The sequence below is a fragment of the Trichechus manatus genome, unplaced genomic scaffold, assembly GCF_000243295.1.
Source record: "Trichechus manatus latirostris isolate Lorelei unplaced genomic scaffold, TriManLat1.0 scaffold00011, whole genome shotgun sequence".
NCBI classification, from domain to species: domain Eukaryota; kingdom Metazoa; phylum Chordata; class Mammalia; order Sirenia; family Trichechidae; genus Trichechus; species Trichechus manatus.
Window position 1 is genome coordinate 7,515,762 of NW_004443947.1, and position 16,402 is coordinate 7,532,163.

At 46.9% G+C, this 16,402-nt stretch overlaps 1 protein-coding gene across 1 annotated transcript in view; it reads left to right on the plus strand.

Annotated features, from left to right (window-relative positions):
- The window catches only part of STK10 (serine/threonine kinase 10), a 168,022-nt gene that overhangs the window by 14,899 nt on the left and 136,721 nt on the right, over positions 1-16,402 (plus strand). Inside the window, exon 2 of the mRNA XM_004371195.2 lies at positions 11,780-11,944. Coding sequence (XP_004371252.1) covers positions 11,780-11,944 — 165 coding nt within the window. The remainder of the gene's footprint in view (positions 1-11,779; positions 11,945-16,402) is intronic.

The window sequence follows — 16,402 nt, forward strand, 5'->3', positions numbered from 1 at the left end:
AGTATGTGTTACTTAAAAAAAAAAAACCAGCTGTCGTTGAGTTGACCCCAACTCATGTGTCAGAGTAGAACTGTGTTCCTTAGGGTTTTAATGGCTGATTTTTCAAAAGTAGATCACCAGACCTTTCTTCCGAGGTGCCTCTGAGTAGATTTGAACCACTATCTTTCAGTTAGTAGCTGAGTGCTTAACTGTTTGCACCACCCAGAGAGTCCTGTGTTACTTTTAGAATAATAAAAAACAGGACAAAAAGTACTCATTCCCCAAAAATTGGGGACAACCTTAACCCCTCTGAATTTTGAGACTGGAAAACCAGGCTGATAAAATGATACATTTCCCAAAGTTGTGGTGAAGATTAAGTGAGATAAAGTTTATAAGGTATCTTATTGGTGCGGAGGACATAGGAGGCCCTTGATAAATGTTTTCCTTTGTCTCTTCTTCCTTTTTACTCAGAGTCCTTGGCCCACCTTGTTGACTATAAAACCAAAATCCAAACCTGTTGCCGTCAAGTCAGTTCTGACTCTTGACAACCCCATGTGTTATAGAGCAGAACTGTGCTTCATAGGGTTTTCTTGGCTGTAACTGTAGGGTTGCTATGAGTCGGAATCGACTCGACGGCAACGGGTTTGTTTGTTTTTTTTAATCTTTATGAAAGCAGATCACCAGGCCCTCTGCGGTGCTGCTGGGTGAGTTTGAACTGACAGCCTTTGGGTCAGTAATCAAGTGTAACTGTTACTACCGAGGAATTTCTTGTTGACTACAACCACCCCCATAACTCACCACTGAGTTCTCTTCCAACCCTCCTCTGGGGCATGAGGGAGCCTGGGAACGCTTGAAACCATGGCCCCAAGGAAGTGGAGCCCACACTCACCTTCCCATCTCCTTTATCAGTGATATGCAGGTTGGATTCCCCCTCACTTTTGAAGAGCTGAGATCTGAAAGCTCCCACATCCCCCTGCCAAGTTAGACAGGTTGCCCGGGTTTTCGGCCAAGGCTACAGCTTGGGATCCTTGGGGCCAGTCCTGTTTGGGTTTAGTTTTGTATTTGCTGGCCCAGAAAGGCTGTTGTGGCTCACCTGTGCCAGAAAGGCTCAGCAGGCTTCTCCTCCCCAAGGGAAAGGGTATTAAATGCACGGCTCTGGAAGCTGAGTTCCTTCTCTGCTTTTGTGCTTCATAATCTTTGCCATCCTTAAGTGTCACTTGTTCTGAAACTCAGCTGTCTTGGTTGTCGTTGAGGTGAAACTTGGCATAGCTATTATTGATCTGGAAGTGGTTTCTCTGTACTTGGCAGGACTGGTTAACTATGAGCAACCTGGCCCCAGTCAAAAGCTTTGGCTACTCCAAGGTCAAGAGGTGCCTGCCATCTTTTAAAACTGGAGAGCAGTTAGAGATTCAGAAATCTAAATACGATGGGGAGGAGACTGACTTCTTGTCACTCTCTTTTCTCCTCTTACATGGTAGGGTTTGTTTCTCTCTATACAGAGAGGCACAAATGCCAGTTCATTCATTAAATATTTAAAAACATTTATTGAGTCTATACTATATGACCAGACTGAATGATAGACATGTTGGTGAACAAGATGAGGATGGTTTTGGGCTTAAAAACAAAACAAAACAAAACAAAAACCACAGCCTGAGGGAGAACAGTAACAACCAATCGTCTACTGACTAACCCACGGTGATTTCTAGCTTTCTCGTGTGTCTTTGGCATTGTCCACATCTCCATCAGAAAACTAAGGCCTAGTTTCCTGGCTTCCCCAAGGCCACTTAGCTGGTATTAGAGTCAGGACTTAAGCCTAGGTCTTTAACAACAACATGCTATTTCGTTTCCACAAATCACTTGATGGAAATCTGTTCATTTCTGAATTTGCCAGGATGGGACATTGGATGGTACAGGAACTCCAGTAGGTATCTGTAAAAATAACTTTCTTGGCAACAGTCTTGAGGGAAGGAGAGAGGCTGGTGTTCATAGAACAAGGTTGGCTCAAGTGCTTTTTAGGCAAAGAGAAAGACTTGATGATTGTCCACTCCCTGGACATACCCCTCTCTCACATACATCTATTCTCTCATCCACCCGTTTATCCTCCAACCATTCATCTATCCATCCATCCATCATCCATCCATCTACCCACCCACCCACCCAATTTCTCCCCCATTTACCTATCCATCCATCTACCCTTCCAGTTACCCACTCACCCTTCCCATTCATCTTCCCACCCATTCACCCACCAACCCTCTCACCCATCTTCCCATCCACCCAACCTCTCTCCCATTTACACATCCATCCATCTACCCTTCATTTACCCATTCACTCATCTACCCACCTTCCCATTCATTTTCCCATCTATCTACCCATCCATCCACCAACCCACTCACCCATCTTCCCAGCCATCCACCCATCTATCCACCCGTCTTCCCATCTACCCTGCCACCCACCCATCCATCCACTCACCCATCATCCTACCTACCCATCCATTCTTCTATCTTCCCATCCACCCACCCTTCTGCCCTTGCATTCTCTGCTGGCTACTCTGTACCAGGATCTATGGGTTAGACTAAGATGAATCAGACATGGCTTAGCCTTACAGGAGCTCACACCCTGGTCAGAGAGAGAAGCTGTGAACACCAATGATTCTGGCACCAGGAACTCTGATGAAAGCCTTAGTAAGCTATGAAGAAGTAGGGAGGTGGGGGAGGATTCTGGGGAAGACTTCATGGAGCAGGCTGTGACTGAGTTAGACTTTGTGGGATAGTTAAATCCAGGTATGAGAAAGACACTCCAGGTGGAGGAAAGAGCATGAAGAAAGGCATGTAAGTGGGGAGCCTGGTGGACTGGCTGTAGCATGGGCTGAGTATAGGGGAGTAGTAGAATCCTGTAAAAGTGGGCAGGGGAAGATCATGAGGGCTGTGAATACCATATAGGAGTTTGGGCTTTGTCTTGTCAGCAGAGGGGAGCCATTGAAGGTTTGCCATAGAGGGTTTCTTGTTGGAGGCAATGGGAGGACAGGATTGGGGAGGAGGATTGGCAGACAGAGTGACTGGGCAGGAGACCCCTGTAGATGTAACTCCAGTGGCTGCTGAGGGGAAAAGAGCACTGGGAAGACAGCCAGACTTGAGTTCGAGTCTTGCTGCCACTGCCTAGTTGGTGACCTGGGACAAGTCATTTTGTCTCCTGGGCCTTCGTTTTCTCTTAAGTAGGAGGAGGTGGCAAGCCTATCTGTGCTGGAGAAAGGCATGGTACTCACCGCCCTGCTTGAGAGACCATAGGAGGCCTCATAGGCCTTTTTCATCCTGAGGCCCACAGTGACCCAAGCCTCTGGAAGGCCAGGCCCACGTACATACAGCCCCGCTCCTAGACTGGCTCATGTGTGCCAGCCAGGGCATTAGTGGAGTCTTGAACTGAAGCCCACATTGGCCGCCCACTCTGGCTGTGTATGCTGCCCTCAGACCACCCTCCTTGAATTCATACTGGGCCCTTCCCCTGCACATAGCTGGTTCTGCTGTGACCCCGGCCCCCTCTGGCCAGATTTCCCCTCTCCTTAGTGGGGTCAGAAGTCTTTACCATGATTGGCAGCAGTTGTCAGCATGCAAAGATTCACTGTGTTCTGGTAGGGACACCGCAGCTACATATTCTGTGGGAAGCAGATCAAGCCCCTCCTTGGTTCCAGTGGCCTGAGCTATGTTTGACACATGCCTGGCAGAGCTGTCCAAAAGAAAGAGGATGGGGAAAATAGAAACCTTTAGCCTTGACTGCTCCATTCTTTGGCACTGGCCCACACGACCAGGCTATTCATTTGACAGGTCAGCTGGGAGCCTTCCTCACATCCCGCTGCTCAGCCAGGTTGCTAGGAGACCTCAATGATTGCCTGGTAAGCCTCCTCTACCCAGTCTTAGCACTCGGTGTCTTCTTCCTTCCTAGAAAAAGAAACAGATGTTTCCGAGGCTGGGTCTGGCACATTGAGGTGAGTTTTAGATGCTCCCTCACCTCAGTGACTACCTCTCGTCTGTCAGTTTCTTGTATTGTGGTGGCTTGCGTATTTCTATGATGCTGGAAGCTATGCCACAGGTATTTCAAATACCAGCAGGGTCACCCATGATGGGCAAGTTTCAGCATAGCTTCCAGACTAAGATAGACTAGGAAGAAAAGCTTGGCGATCTACTTCCTGAAAACCCTGTGAAGCACAGTTCTACTCTGACACACATGGGGTCGCCACGAGTCAGGATTGACTCGACGGCAACTGGTGGTGGTGATGGTAGAGAAATAAAAAGTGTCTTTCCTGTTAACTTTAGGAACAATACAAAACAAACAAAATAACCACCCAGGAAAGCCCTGTTGACCTGGCTTGGGCCACATGCCCACCCCTGAACCAGTGACCGTGACTGAGGTCAGTACTCGGATCAGCTGGGCCTGGGCCATGTGCCTGGAGCCGGAGTGGGGTCAGCCCCTTATGAATCCCTTGGAATGAGAGTGAGGGAAAAGTGGTTCCTGAAGGAAATGGAGTCTTGAGTCCACAAGAGAGAGTGGAAGGTGGCCAGGGTCCCCGCCACCCCCCTCAGGATTCATTTCCAGGCAGCTCCAGTGGCTCTCAGGCCTGAGGTGAGCGGTGTCCAGTGGACAGGCCCCTCAGGCCCTCTGCTCTTGTGTTCTCATTTACTCCTCCTGAGGCAGGTGTTGTTCTGTTTTACAGATGAGACGACTGTCACAGATCGGACCCTCATCTCTGCATTCACCTTTGTGGACTCAGTTTCCTCAGCTACAGAGTGAGGCCTAGGGAGTAGGGGTTTAGGTGTGGTGGCTAAAGTTCTTCCTGTTTCGTAGGTTCTGTGATATTTGCTATTTCCCGGGAGGAGGAGGGAGGGACGCAGTGATCTGCTGGCAGCCAGGAGGGAAGGGGAGGACCTGGGGGCTGTCCCTGCTGGCAGCCTTGTCCCTATAAGGAAGCCCCCAGCCCCTGGTGGGGCTGGCTGGGCCCCTGGAGGGGCTGGCTGGGCCCCTTGGGTGGGGCAGGGCTCCCGGCTGGGAGGGTTGTCTCCACCTCCTCCTGGCTGGGCCCTATGTGGGCACAAGGGGGAGGATTGTTCCCACAGAGGCCAGAAAACACAAGTAGCCACTGTGTGTTGGCTCTCGAGGGTGTGGGTTGAGGCATTAGTCACTGCCGGCCAGCAGTGCAGAGCGGGCCGGGCTCCCCTCACCTTTCGCTGGACCTCGGCCTTGCCTCGGCTGGTGGGAGAGATGGACGTCAGAGACCACAGACAGCCACTTGTTCTTTATGCCACTCCTTGCCTAATGACTCCCACGTGCCCCGTCTACTTGGACCACCCATAGCTTTCCAGGACCCACCCCCTCCCCAAGATGCCCTTACATCAGAGCACGGAGAAAGCTGGGACTTCATTTTCCTACCTTCCTGCTATACAGAGGGAGAAACTGAGGCCCAGGCTGGACCTGTGCCCTCCCGGGCGCCCTGTGGTCACACAGTGGTTAAGAACTCGGCTGCTAACCAAAAGGTTGGCAGTTCGAATCCACCAGTCACTCCTTGGAAACCCTATGGGGCAGTTCTACTCTGTCCTATAGGGTTGCTGTGAGTCCGAATTGACTCGATGGCAACAGATTTGTTTGTGGGGTTTTTTTTGTTTTGGTGGTATAACGTCTACCAGCAGCTCCCAGCCAGCTGCCTCCCTGTTGCAGGCTAGCAGTAGAGCAGGGCTGGCCCCATCTCAGCAGTCTTAGCAAATGTTCTGTTGGTGCATTTCATTGGCTGACTTGATCACATGCCTATCCCTGAGCCAGTCACTGTGGCCAAAGGGAATGCAGTGCCCTGATTGGCCAGGATGAGTCGCCTCTTATTTCTAGAAGTAGTGATGGAAGCATCTCCCTTGTCCCACAGGGACTGAGAATGAGGTTGGGTTGGTTCTGCTGAAGAAAAATCAAGGAAGGGTAAATTATGTTATGGAAAGGTAATGATTCATACAGGCAAGTTCTCCCTGTAGGCAGAAACTGTCTTGTTCTAGAAAAGTGTTTCACACATGATATGGGCTCAGTAAATAAGGGTTGCCACCACCCATCTGTCAGTGCCATACTGTGGTGGCTTGCATGTAACTGTGATGGTGGAAGCTATGCCACTATTATTTCAAATACCAGCAGGTCACTCACAGTGGACAGGTTTCAGTGGAGCTTCCAAATGAAGACAGACTAGGAAGAAAGGCCTGGAGATCTGCATCTGAAAATAGCCAATGAAAATCCTATGGATCATAACAGAATACTGTTCAATACAGTGCCGGAAGACGCAACCTCTAGGGTGGAAGGCACTCAAAATACACAGTGGCTGCAACAATGGCTCGAACATACCAGTGATCGTGAAAATGGCACAGGACCGGCACAGGAAATGGCATCATTTCTTTCTGTTGTACATGGGGTTGCTATGAGTCAGAGCCGACTCTACAGCAACTAACAACAAAATGATGGTTGAATGAATGAGTGAATGAATGAATAGGGAATAAGCTGATTCCTGGCAGCCCAGTGTAGTGAAGAGAACACTGGACTGGGCATCAGGAGACTGCTGCAGCTCACTGCCCTGCGTGGGTCCTGATACTTCTCCAGCCTCGGTCTTCTCATATGGGAAATGGGAATGATAGATAACACCTGCCTTAATGGCTTGTGGGCTGATTAAATTCTGGCAGCTGAGCACCCCACAGCTACCAAGCACTCCGCCAGTGTGAGTGGTGCTATTGGCTGTGGTTACCATTGTCTTTAACAAGGGAGAAGAGTGGGGACTGCTGGACACTGACCAAGAAGTGGCTGTTGGGAAGTGATTTGGAGCTCAGGCTCTTTGAGTCAGGCAGGCTTGTGTTTGGATCCAGCCTTCACCATCCACTTGCAGTGTGACCTGAGGCAAGTTGCCTGGCCTCCCTGAATCTGTTTCTTATCTGTAAATTAAAACAAAAACAAACAACTGAAATCTGCTGTTGTCAAGTCAGTTCTGACTCATGGCGACCCAGTGTGTTACAGAGTAGAACTGCTCCATAGGGTTTTCTTGGCTATAATCTTTACTGAAGCAGATTGCCAGGCCCTTCTCCCGTGGTGCTACTGGGTGGTTTCAAACCCCCAGTTTTTGAGTTAACTGTCGAGTACAAACCACTTGTGCCACCCAGGGACCTTTCGTCTGTAAATGGGTCATGATAACATTTGTCTCCAAGAGCTGGACTGAGGAAGAAATGAGAAATGCCATGTAAGACCTGGCATACAGCGAGGGCGCAGTCAGTGTTTGCTGCTTTTATCACCAACAATTATTAACATCCTCTGTGGCTTCAAGGTGATGGATTGCTGCCTTAACCAGGCCGTTCAAGAATGTAATTTTGGCCAAATCACTGTGTGGTCCACATTTTCTGCTCACCCCATTCTGGCGGGCTCTGGGCTCTGTGAAATCTGAGCAAGGGGCTGGGCAGCTGGCTCCTCGCTGCTGACACTGGCGTGATGCTGACGCCTGCCGGGAGCCTGGCCTGTGGTCAGTGCTGCCCTTCAGGGTGTGGGCAAGGCAGGGCTTGTGCACTTTTGGAAAACAGTCCCCACCCGGGCCTCCTTCACCTCCAGGGGACAACGGCCCTTTTCAGGAAACCCAGGAAAAGGTGGCACACAGCCTCCTTCCCCAGCTCTCAGGAGGGGAAGGGCAAGGGTGGCCTTTGCCCAGCTCAGCTTGCCCGCCTTGCCACTCTGGGCGGGGCTGGGGACAGTGTGGTCAAGGTGGTCGCTCTGATGACCTGGCCCTAGCTCTGGCCTACACTCTGTCCCCTCCACCTTCCTCTTCTCAAAGGAGAAGAGCGAGCCTGAACTTCTCTTTTGGGTTTGGAGAGGAGTAGCCAGAGGTAGTGAGCAAGAAGAGAAGTCAGAGATGGTGAGCAGCAGTATGCAAATGTGAAAGGTGCCTTTATTTTTTGAGATGAAAATAGATCATTTATTCAACAATAATGTCTCCACATACGCACTCTTTTCTCATGTTTCTTACTATTTTTTGTGTGAAAATATACACAACGAAACCTTCAGAAAGGTGCTTTATTTTTGACGGTCCACTGTTGGGGACAGAAAAAAAATCACCTTTACAAGAAATGAAAAGGCCGGTATATAATCAGTTAAATGTGAGTACGTGAGTGTGTGTGTATGAGAGAGAGAGAGAGAGAGAAGGAGCATGAGGAGCGGATGTGATTGCCAAGTTGATGGGTTTCTAAGATGTTCTGAACAAGCTTTCAGACTGAGTTTGAAGGGAGACCTCATGGAGTGAGTAGGGTGAATTCTAGGACAAGGACTGGCCCCAGGGAATGTCCCTTCCCTGAGAGGGACTCCTGGGCTGGATGTAGGAGGTTTTGTAGACTCTGGCTTGGAAGGGACTTGGATGGAGGAAGAAAGTGGCTGCCGGGTAAATAGACCTGAGAGTGGACTGCCAGCGCCCCAAATCAAGCCCTGCTACCCGGCTCACTGGGCGAGCCTGCCTCAGTCTCCCCATCTGTAGGTGAGGTGACAACAGCACCTGCATCGGGGTTGTTGAGAAGATCAGTGAGTTCACATGTAAGAAGGAAGACCAGGGCTCTGTGTGGAGTGAGCCCTTGACTAATGGGAAACTGTTGTTGTCACTACAGTGGGACCCTGGGGATTTTGCAGCTCAATTAACAAACATTTACGTAAACAGAGAATAAATTTACAAAAAAAAAAAGCAAATAAACGTAAAAATCACCTATTTGCATCATTCTCACAGTGTCACTTCCTTCCAGAAGACTCCCTATCCCCTATCCCCATGGGATTAGGTGCCCCCTCCCAACTCCCACAGCCTCCATCATGAGCACACTGTCTTGGTCATATCTGGGTCTCTCTGTCCAGCTAAACCGTGAGCTCTGTGAGGCCAGGAGTGGCCGCTCTGTCTCTATCATGGGTGCCCATGGGTGCCCTGTGTAGGTCCAGCCATCATCACTCTTAAGTGTATGTTGGCAGCTTATCTGGTCTGTTGTTGTTAGCTGCAGTCGAGCAGGTCCCTGACTCGTGGGGGCCCCATGCACAGTGGAACAAAATGTTGCCTGGTTCTGTACCATCCCCATGATTGGTTGCAGATTGGACCATTGTGATCTATAGGGTTTTTACTGGCTGATTTCCAGAAGTAGATAGCCAGGCCTATCTTCCTAGTCTTTTTTAATCTGTAAACTCTGCTGAAACCTGGTCTACCCCTCAAAAAACAAACCTGTTGCGTTGAGTCGATTCTGACTCATAGTGACCCTATAGGACAGAGTACAACTGCCCCATAGGGTTTCTGAGGAGCAGCTGATGTATTTGAACTGCCGACCTTTTGGTTAGCAGCCAAGTTCTTAGCCTGCACCACCTGATCTAGAGGCTTCTAAATTCTGGAGATTATAGGGCAACCTTGTACAGGAGTAGCAAATGCATGGAATATTTGAAGTTAGAAAACCAGGATTCAAATTCTGCCGCCAGTACCCTAGTTCCAGTCACACCTCCTCTTTAAGCCTTGACTTCCTCACTTGTTGTTGTTAGTCGCTGTCAGCTCTGACCCATGTACAACAGAACAAAACATTGACCAGTTCTGCAACATCTTCACAATTACTGGTATGTTTGAGTCCATTATTGCAGCTATTGTATCAGTCCATCTCATTGAGGGTCCCCTTCACCTTCACTAGCCCTCTGCTTTACCAAATATGATATCCTTCTTCAGCAATTGGTCCCTCCTGACATGTCCAAAATAAGTGAGTTGAATTCTCGGACAATATTCCGGGATCCATAGGGTTTTCATTGGCTAATTTTTGGAAGTAGATCACTAGGCCTTTCTTCTTAGTCTTCCTCGCCTGTAGGATGGGGGAATTGGTGCAGTGTTGGTTACTGTGAGGGCCATGTGAGGGTCATGTGAGAGAACTAGAATGCACTTTGTCCACCATGGGGCACCAGACACACCAGAGTAACTCAGCCATCAGCGTTGCCTGGGGAGTGAAGTTACAAAGTCATCATGTAAGGCAAGAGTATGATCAGTATTGCCCTTGAAAATTCCTTAGGAAGGAGCCACAGTGGGGACCAGCTCACCGAGTCTCCATGAGTCCTACACAGCCCATTACCCTTGAGCTTTGCAATAGGTTAGAACCTTGGGTGGCACAGATGGTTTGCGCTTGGCTATTAACCCAAAAGGAGCCCTGGTGGCGTAGTGGTTAAACACTGGGCTGCTAACTGAAAGGTCTGCCATTCAAACTCACCAGTCGTTCCGTGGGAGAAGAGACCTGGTGATCTGCTCGCGTGAAGATTACAGCCTAGGAAACCTATGGGGCAGTTCTACTCTGTCACATGGGATCGCTATGAGTCAGAATCGACTTAATTGACTGGATGGCGCACAGCAACAACAACTAACCTAAAGGTTGGTGGTTTGAACCCACCCAGTGGTACCATGGAAGAAAGGCCTGACAATCTGCTTCTGTAAAGATCACAGCCTAGGAAACCCAATGGAGCAGTTCTACTCTGTAGCACATGGGTCGCCATGAGTCGAAATTGTCTTGAAGGCAGTGGGTGTTTTTGCAGTAGGTTGCTCTGCAAAGGCTCCAGATGAAGCAGCTCACTTTGGGAGCCATGTTGTAGGAGAAAGTACTCTTTTTAAACACTGAACCCCCATGCAGCAGTGGAGGAGATGCTCATCCCTAGAGGCTAGCAGGACTATGGGAGGGAACTACCCGTAGTTCTAGTCTCCCATTTCCTGGACCCCAGCTCATTGTGTGGAATTGCTTGCCCCATTTATACGGTCATTTCTCTCTCTCTCTCTTTTTCATCAAATAAGAAACAGTTGCTTTGCTCAGAGGGAAGGCGTCTGGGAAGAAATTCCACTGTGATTAGTGGACATTTGCTTAAAACCTTTTTTTCATTCTTCTTTTAATGTATGTGAAATGATACAAATAAATACACGGAAACATTCCTATTAATATTGTTTAATACAGAGAGTGAAAGTGCCCTTTGAATCCCTCCCCATCTGTCAGGCTACTGTCAGGATGGGGGTCTATCTTTCCAAGTTTTCCATTCATTTACATACACGTGTGAACGTTTGTGAAAGTGCAAGAAGTAGACCACTTTTATTGTTCAGTGATCTGTATTTTTTATTAACCAGCTTTAACAATCTTTCTTCAATAGTAGAATCCTCACCTTTCATGCAGGAGACCTGGGTTCGATTCCCAGCCAGTACACCTCATGTGCAGTCACCACCTGTCTGTCATTGGAAGCTTGTGTGTTGCTATCATGCTGAACAGGTTTCAGCGGAGCTTCCAGACTAAGATTGACTGAGAAGAAAGGTCTGGCAATCTACTTCCAAAAATCAGCCAGGGAAAACCCTGTGTATCAAACGTTGGTCTGATCCACAACCGATCATGGGGATGGTACAGGAGCCTGGGCAGTGTTTGGTTCTGTGGTGCATGAGGGCACCCCACGTTGGGGGCTGACTCAACAGCAGTTAATAACAACAACAACGTTTGTAGAGCTATTCTGTTCTTGCAATGTTATTTACTCCATACTGTGGGTGTATAATACTTTGTTTTTCCCAAACGCAGAACATTGTTTCTCTGCTTGCTTCTCTGCTGGTCTGATGCACAGCACTGGCCACTGTTAAGAACAAGTATCTCCTGGTTCAGCTTCTCGGTCCCCATCTGGACGTTAGCCTCCGTTTTCACGCCCCTTATCTCATGCTGGACTCTCTGAGCAGGCCTCCAAGGGTCACTTTTTTGCCGAGCGTGCCTTGTTGACCTCCCCCACCTCTGCTTTGCAGGCCAAGAACAAGGAGACAGGCGCCTTGGCTGCAGCCAAAGTAATTGAGACCAATAGCGAGGAGGAGCTGGAGGACTACATCGTGGAGATCGAGATCCTGGCCACTTGCAACCACCCCTACATCGTGAAGCTCCTGGGAGCCTACTACTACGACGGGAAGCTGTGGGTAAGGGCGCTGCCTCCCGCCTCCCCTCGGCCCTCATGTGTTGGTCCAGAACCCCTGAGCCTAGTTCTGACATCTTCAGTTCTTTCTCAGGGTTTGCTTTGAAGGCAAGGGCAGGACAAGGAGAAGGTGAAGTAGGTGGACTCTAGGTCCCCTGCCCTCCCCATCATCCCACAGAGCGTCCCCACTCTTATGTGTAGAGTTCAGAGCAGGAACTCTAACGCTGTAGAGCCTCTGCTCAAACCCCAGCTCTGCCACTTACGAGGTGGATAACCCTGGGCAAGTTCTTAACCTCTCTGTGTCTGTGCCTCAGTTTTGCCATCCTTAAGGCAGGGATAATAATAGTACTATCTCATGGAGTAGTTAATGAGGATTAAATGAATTAATGCATATTAGGTGCTTACGGCAGTGCCTGGCACATGGAAGATCTCGGTATGTGTTGGCTGTCTCATTGCTTGTAGTAGTAGCACCTTTGCTATTGCTGCTGCTGCTGCTGCTGCAACACAGGGATTCTTTTTTTTTTTACATGTTATTTTATTGTTGTACTTTAAGTGAAAGTTTATAATTCAAGTTAGTTTCTCATACAAAAATTTATACATACATTGTTATGTGACCCTAATTGCTCTCCCTGTACTGTGACAGCACATACCTCCTTTCCACCCCTGATTTCCTGTCCATTCAACCAGCTCCTGACCCTCTCTGCCTTCTCATCTCACCTCCAGACAGGAGCTCCCCATTTAGTCTCATGTATCTACTTGAGCTAAGAAACACACTCTTCACGAGTATCATTTTATGTCCCATAGTCCAGTCTAATCTTTGTGTAAAGAGTTGGCCTCGGGAATGGTTTTAGTGCTGGGTTGACAAAGAGTCCAGGGGCCGTGCTCTCTGGGTTCCTCCAGTCTCAGTCAGACCGTTAAGTCTGGTCTTTTCAGTAGAATTTGAGTTCTGCACCCCACTTTTCTCCTGCTCCAACAGAGACCCTCTGTTGTGTTCCCCTTCAGGGCTGTCGTTGGTGGTAGCTGGACCCCATCTAGTTCTTCTGGTCTCAGGCTGTTGCAGTCTCTGCTTTATGTGGCCGTTTCTGTCTCTTGGGCTAATGTTTTCCTTGTGACTTTGGTGTTCTTCATTCTCCTTTACTCCAGGTGGGTTGGAACCAATTGATGCATCTTAGATGGCTAGCTTTTAAGACTGCATGGGGATTCTTTTATTCTTTTCAATGGCAGCGCTAAAGAGGGGGAGGCCTTTAACACCCCCTTCTCAGTTAGCAACCTCATCCTTTGAGGTACAAAATGAAGATGCAGCTTTAAGCCCCACCTTCCAACCTCAGCAGCACCCCTCAACTTCTAAAGAGGAATTCTGGGGTGCCCCCTGATTTTCATGGGACAAGCCTGCCCCACAGAATGTCTTCCCCACTGACATCTTTCCCATGTTCATGCCTCTCAGTTCATAAAACCGAAACTTCTTACAACATACATATCTCTCCAAACTTTTTTTCACCCAATGTTTTATAGATAAAGCATCATATTTAAGACCCCCAAACTCAGCAGGCATTGCCAGGATTATGAACGAGTTCCGTTCCTAAGTCTGTCTTTAAGTCAAATTTGTATGTGAGTCAGAACAGTTAGGTACGGTTCATATCTAAAGTCAGTTAGTCAAATTTTGTCTTAGTATATAGTATGTAGCGTACCTTCCTATGTATAAAAACATTAAAGAAACACTTTCAGATACACTAAAACACCTTTAGCATAATAATATAGTAATAATAATAGTAATGTTTTGATGTACGTTGCAAAGTAGCACCAGTTTGTTATTACAAACCATTATATGTACTGTACAACATTTGTAACAAAAGGATGTATAGGAAAAGTCTCGAGTTAATTCTGGATGCGTTTGGAAGACAGCCAGCTTCGTACGTAGATGTTTTGAATGGGGATTGGAGGGTCACCAAGGGTCTGGGCATCTCAGCTGTTGCTGGAGCTGAGAGCCAGCCCAGAGTCAGGTTACCACACACTGCAACTGTTTGCTAACAACCCTAATAATTATTTGGTGTCCAGGAAGTGGTGTTTTAAGCGTTTTGCATTCTATTGTGCTTGTTTATAGAGGAAGCTTTACTGTTTTAGTTACATTTTAGGAAACTGGTTTGGGGTTTGGAGTTGACATATAATGCTTTATAATTTTTCCCATTTAAAATAATGACATATAGACTTCTGGTTGGTTGGTTTTTTGTTTTTTGGTTTTTTCTTTTTTACAAAAAATACCTGATTTTTAGGAACAGCACTGCTGGTACTAAATGGGAAGGTCTGTGTTTCCTTTGAAAAAAGGATCCTGCTGCTTTAGAAAACCAAAGGAGAGTTAAGAAACCACGTTAAAGTTTATTCCTCTCATTTCAATAGGTATGGTATAATTTCACCTTTTATTTTTTTAAGAAAGAAATATATATGCATTTTTTAAAGGTGAACTTATACCATGTGTATCTGCATAGGAAAAGTCTAGAAAAATATACTCCTAATGTGATCAGTGGTTAGTTATCTCTGGTGGTAAAAATTTGCATGGTTTTAATTTTTTGTTTGTTAGAGACCTGAAATGCAAGCAAAGGGGGGTGAGAACTTGACCCTGCTACCCCTACCCAGAGTTCTGTTTACCAGAACTAGCTGCCGCCCTAGACGGAGGCCAGCTTCCCTCGGCCTCTCTGAGTATCTCCTGTCTCCTTGTCTTAGACAGGGAGATGGCGGGGGCGGGGGTAACATCATTACCACCTGACTGCCAGCTTCCTATTTCAAAGCCTTTCCTCATCACCGTCTCCAGGAAACTCGAGAGTTGAGCAGGGCGGGGAGAGTGATCACCTTTCTCCAGAGGAGGAAACAGAGGCACAGAGTGGGTAGGCCTGTAGCTCATGGTCACACAGCTAAGGCGGAGGAAGCTGAGATGATGTGTTTCCTTCCTCCATGATTCTTGCAGCTGCTTTAAATTTTTTTTTCTTCTTTTAAGATGTTACACAAATATTACATATATGGTCACCAGAGGAAAATGAGTATACAGAAAAGAAAAAAAGAAAAAAAAACATTAAAACCATTCAAAGTCTTACCACCAGAGGTAACTTACCGCTGATAACATTCGGAGTGTATTTTGTTATGCATACAGACACACAGACACACACACATACATATTTTTTTAAAGGTGAACCATACCTGTTGCTTTACCTCTTACTTTTTAAATTTAAAATGTATTCAGAACATCTTTCTATGTCAGTAAGGAAATGCCTGCTGTTCATCTTTCATGGCTCCATAGATTTGCATTTTCTGACTGTGCTATCTTCTATTGTTGGACATTTAGGTTGCTTCTTATTTTGTTGTTGTTTTTATAAACAATTCTATGTTGGACATCTTTGAATTTTTTGTGTTCTTGTCTGAGAACCTCTTTAGGATAACGTCTTAGAAGTAGAGTTCTTAAGGTTTTTAAATGTGTATTGCCAAACTGGCCTCACAGAGCCACTTTTGATATAAACTAGAGTTCTCTCATATACCCACCCACCCATCGGTCCACCCACCTCCCCACCCATTCATCCATTCATCCATCCATTCTCCTAACCATCTATACAACATTTATTGGATTGTCAATTGTGTACTCATTAAGAAAAACACCTATTATGTGTCTGTTCCCGTTATTGAATGTGACTGTGTGCCAAGCCATTACTTACCCAGGCCCAAAGACAGTACCAATAATGTTGTTGTTGTTAGCTCTCATTGAGTCAACCCCTGACTCGTGGAGACCCCATGCACAACAGAAAGAAATGCTGCCAGGTCCCAAGCCATCCCCATGATTGGTTGGAAATTGGACCATTGTGGTCTATAAGATTTTCATTGGCTGATTTTCGAAAGTAGATCACCAGGCTTTTCTTCCTAGTCCATCTTAGTCTGGAAATACCAATAATAGCTAATATTTATTGAGAGTTTATGGTGTGCTAGGCCTCTTGCTATGAGTTTTGCTTGCATTATGTGATTTGCCCATCACTCTTTGAGGTTGTTGCCTTATCCTCATTTTCCAGAAGAAAACTAGAAACAAAGAGGCTAAAGAGTAACTTGCCAAAGGTCACACATGAGAAAGTGGCAGGGCTGGAAAATCAGATAGAGAAGAGAACAATTCTTTAGCTGGATTGTGACTGTCACAAGGTTGTTTAAACAGATAAGACAGCATTTACTGTTCCAAAGTTGTTGCTTGAGGCTGGTACATGCTTATCTGGTACATTCTTCTATGGTCAAAAATATTTCGCATCCTCTTTTGTAGCTGTCCTACAGCCTAGGTTTGTTACTTTGTAGACCCTTAAAGGTGCCATCTCTTCATTTTTTTTTTTAAATTTTATTTATTTTGTTGTTGATGTTGAGAATATACACAGCAAAACATACACCACCAATTCAATAGTTTCTATATGTACAATTTAGTGACACTGATTACATTCTTTGA